The sequence below is a fragment of the Ceratina calcarata genome, unplaced genomic scaffold, assembly GCF_001652005.2.
Source record: "Ceratina calcarata isolate Rehan_Ccalc_2016 unplaced genomic scaffold, ASM165200v1 scaffold490.2, whole genome shotgun sequence".
Lineage (NCBI taxonomy): Eukaryota > Metazoa > Arthropoda > Insecta > Hymenoptera > Apidae > Ceratina > Ceratina calcarata.
Window position 1 is genome coordinate 12,370 of NW_017173327.1, and position 4,527 is coordinate 16,896.

General features: G+C 37.9%; 1 protein-coding gene across 1 annotated transcript in view; it reads left to right on the plus strand.

Moving 5' to 3' along the window:
* LOC108628002 (uncharacterized) overlaps window positions 1-3,861 on the plus strand; it is a 7,338-nt gene extending 3,477 nt beyond the window's left edge. Inside the window, exon 2 of the mRNA XM_018029642.2 lies at window positions 1,109-3,861. Within this exon, the coding sequence (XP_017885131.1) occupies window positions 1,109-1,653 (545 nt within the window). The 3' untranslated portion in view covers window positions 1,654-3,861. The remainder of the gene's footprint in view (window positions 1-1,108) is intronic.
* The last annotated feature ends 666 nt before the right edge of the window (window positions 3,862-4,527 follow it).

Genomic DNA, 4,527 nt, shown 5'->3' on the forward strand with positions numbered 1-4,527 from the left:
TTTTTAATGAAGAGAATTGCTTTTTTATGTTTCTTTAACAGTGGATGGAAGTGACAGATTTCATTAGAACTGTAGGATTCGAAGATCTGGCAGTGAAAACTGTAATTTGTTTCTCATTTGGGACACCCTATGTATTTGTTTCTTTCTTATACTTCTTTAACAGTGGATGGAAGTAACAGATTTCATTAAAACTGTAGGATTCAAAGATCAGACTGCGAGGACTGTAATTTATTCTGTATTACAGGATTCTCTCCAGTCTCATTTAGAACTTGATTAAGGAATTAAATTAGAAATGAATTAATTCCTAGCAGAAGGGATGATACTTTGTAGTAAGTCGTTCGTTTCCTCTCGACGAACTTTATCGTATTTTCGATTTACGAATAAAGACTTCCATTGAAAAATAGTAACATGATCTTAAAATTTTCCTAATTATTTTAGTACTTTTACAAATATTTATGCCCACTTATACTACATTTTATGTTTAATTTAATAGTATTCATTGTAACAGGTTCTTTCTCAACTTTAATCCCATTTAAAAAATAGTGTCTCTTTTTATACTAAATAGCATTCATTAAAATGTCTTATTGATAATTTCAATCCCTAACAATTTAAAAAATTATTATGTCAAATAGTATGCCCCTTTATACTAAACATCATTCATTAAAACATGCCTTTAATAATTTTAATCCTATACAATTTAAACAAAAATAAGCCAGGGAGTAGAAATTAGGATGATCATTATACTTATTTTCTTATCAAATTGTCCAACCGTTCAGTTCAGTATTGGGAATTGACACATTTACCATGACCTCTCGTGGCGAGCAGTAGAACTAGACGAAACCATGCGTAGAACGATCAAAAATTGCAAAAACTGAACTGTGTTCGGTCCTAGAATCTCGGGACCACGAGTATAATTCCTGGCTTCATGTCGCCATGATAGTTAGCTATATTTATTGATCCCGCCCATGTGTCAATTCCCAATAGAAATAAATAATCTGAATACTCGAATTCTCAGATAGTAAGAGCCCTAATGGCCACATATCCGGTGACTACTGTACATACTTGAAAATAATTGATTAAAATCAATTTCGTTTCATTTCTTCTTTAGGCAAAGAAGCCAGAAGAATGTGGAGAAGCTTACGACAAGAGTTCAAAAAGCAATTGGACAGGGAAAAGGTTAGTAGAGGGGATGGTACCAGCTCTGACTCGTTTGAATCCACCTGGCCGTTTTTCAAGAGGTTACAATTCTTAAAAGACCAAGGGAAAAGTCAGAAAATTGAATCTGTACCACCAGTAGTTTGTATTTCCGATGATTCCGAAATAGATGAACCATTTCTACAAAACGAAACGGCCACGGATATCGCTATAACGAGACCTGCTAAGAAATTGAAAATGGAGGAAGATAAATCTGAAAGTGAAGAAGGGAAACTAGTACTTAGGTACAATGTAGAGGACGATGATATGTGCTTTTTCATCTCATTGTTACCACACGTGAAAACTCTCCCTCTTAACAAACAATTTGAATTTAGAGTGGAAACGCAAAAATTATTGTATGAGTTGACGTTCAACAAAAATATATATGAGATACCGCGAGAGGAGTCAGAGGAACCAACAGCGACACATCGTGTTGACACTAACACTAATCTATATTAAAATCACTATCATTGTCATTGCAAATCAGGGTAGCTCAAGGAGTGAAGGGAAGACATATATATAACATTATTGAGTACAAATATGTTCCCGCCGTTTTTCATCTTAAATTGAGCATTTATTGCGAAAGAACGTACCTTATGCTTTATTCAAAGTATTATCCATCGCTGGTCACTGCTTTTTCCCATCTTTCTGGCAGCATCCGGATACCGCGTCAGAAGAACGCTTCATTTTTTTACACTAGCCATGAATCGACCCAATTTTTGGTATTTTCATATGATGTGAAGTGCTGCTCAGACAAACCATACGTCATCGATCGAAACAAGTAGTATTCAGAAGGAGCAATATTTGGTGAATATGGCGAGTAGGGTAAAACTTCCCAATTAAGTGTTTCCAAGTAGGTTTTGTCCGGCGCAACATGAGGACGAGTATTATCATGCAGAAGAATGATTTTGTCGCATCTGGAGTAATAATGGGCGCGTTTTTCCTTGAGTGCTCGGCTCAATATCATCAACTGAGTTCGGTAGAGAGCTCCAGTAATGATTTCATTCGTTTTCATTCAATAATGCTTCCAATTTCGCATCTTCGTACACTTTCGGTCTTCCACTACGTTCTTTGTCTTCGACATCAAATTCACCGTTCTTAAACTTTTGAAACCACTCACGACAACTTCTCTCACTTAATGCAGCCTTACCACATGCTTCTACAAGCAATCGATGCACCTCAGCTGCAGATTTCTTCAAATTAAAGAAGTAAATCAGAACTTCCCGCAAATTACATTTATTTGACTCAAAACTCGATATCTTCGCACGAAAAAAATACACAGTCGCTAATATTTCGATGTTATGTTGTTGACAAATGTGTAACTTTACGATATGACATCTTACATCTGACACTACCTACCATAACTTACTGGTTGCGTTATCTGATTTCAAACGGCGGAGACTTATTTGTGCACCCAAAAATATCTGTGTTACTATTATCGAATATCGCTGTGGGTTTTGGAGCAACGTAAAGACAACCGTGCATGCATGCAAAACAACTATACCTGAGTTCCCGAGAGTCTAGGAGCGTTTCGCGCAGCTTGGAAGGTTGTGGGGGTCGCAGCGAGCCTCCTCCATACGGTTCAGTATACACGGTAAAGCATTGAGATGCGCACAACGATCAAAAACTGAACTGTGCCCGATCCTAGACTCTCGGAAACTTAGATATAGGAAGTTGGACGCACAGTGCGGTGTTAAACGGAATCTATTTGAAGGGACCATCGTCACAACGCCCATGATTTGCTACATTCCTACGACATTAATCAATGAACAGGGTCAATTAGAACAACGAACATCAAAATGGGTCGATTGACAATAAATGTTATCAATAGACTGCGGATTTTCATGGAATTAGAGAAAATCTTCGTGAAAGAAAATGCACCTATTTTATACAATTACCGAAAATATATAAAACGATTGATGTATATTTCGTATCATGAAATTATAAGAATGTAAAATCTGTATAAATGGATTACATTTGTCAAAATGTGATTTTGCATAGAAATTCGCAGTCTAATTATTAATATCAATGTTATCGATGTCTAATATTTAGCAATCGTCGTACATCGTTAGATTTCGATTGATTGCTTATGATATTTTCATTACTAATTAATTTTTGCATTTAATGTATACAAGAAACGCGTTTCACATCTCGATGTAAATAACTTATTTAAAAAATTGATTCATGTAAATTTCAATGTGAATTCTTTTAGTATTATTACAAGATTTTATTTAATTTTTAATGGTGGATTGTTAGTCCTAAACCTGTTCCTCTGTTCCTTTATAATGAAACTTGTCGGCTGCAAGTAGACATTTTCTGTTGACATATCAGTTAGTTACGCATTACCTTCTAATGTGAGTACATCGGATCGCGAAAATGAACGATTTTCAAGATGCTTTTGATATATTGATGGTGCTAGGGGAGTGCCGTGAATACTATAGAAACGCCCAATATTTGTACGCGGCTCGTTTGCACACATGGCTTTCAAGCGATTAGCTGACCTTTTCTGTCGTTTCGGTACAGTGAAACAAACACGCGTCAAACGTCAATCGACTATTATTGAAAATAATACCCCATTTGAAGGTTCCATTTGAAAAAGTGGAGTTAACCTTAGCGTAGCTTCAGCGCCTCCACCAGAAAAAAATAAGATGCGCCAGTATGGCAGCCCTCTCAAACACTGAAACTTTTGTATGAAACATTTTTAGATATGATCGATAGTTTGAGTGATATTGCTCTGTAACACTTTTCGTGCCCCACCCGGTATAGTCAAAGTCTGGCGCTCGCCTCCCACTCCACTCGACGAATTTCCTCGTTCACGATCAGCGTCCTTACTCATTCGTCCCTTTACCTTTAGTCGGTAAGCCTCCTCGGCTAGTCGTGTTACCTACTGTCAATTCTTTTCCTAGTTTGTTTCTATATTCGCGGTCGGTCTCGTTTTCCGTCGGTATCCTACTCCGTCGATCTCTTACCTACCGTCGGCACTCTTCTCGGCCGGTCTCCCTTTCGATCGTCGACGTTTTTTCACTCGGTCGGTAACATTCCGACAGTCGGCGCATCTTCCCTGCGAGTCGACACCTAGCCGCGCGCGTAGTTTGAACGGCGTACCACTACACGCGTAATTTTTCCGTATACGTGTATCAGGTAAACGGCAAGACCCAAACTGCAAACCTGCCCTTTAAATGCTCGTGACTCGTGGATCCTTCGATGACTAGCAAACGCTTTCGCTTCTGCTCCTTCATTTTCGCGTAAAGCGGTGCAAACGAGTCACGCTCAGTGATTGCACGTGCATATGCTATACGAAGGCAAATGATAATTTTTTTTTAATAGCCATAA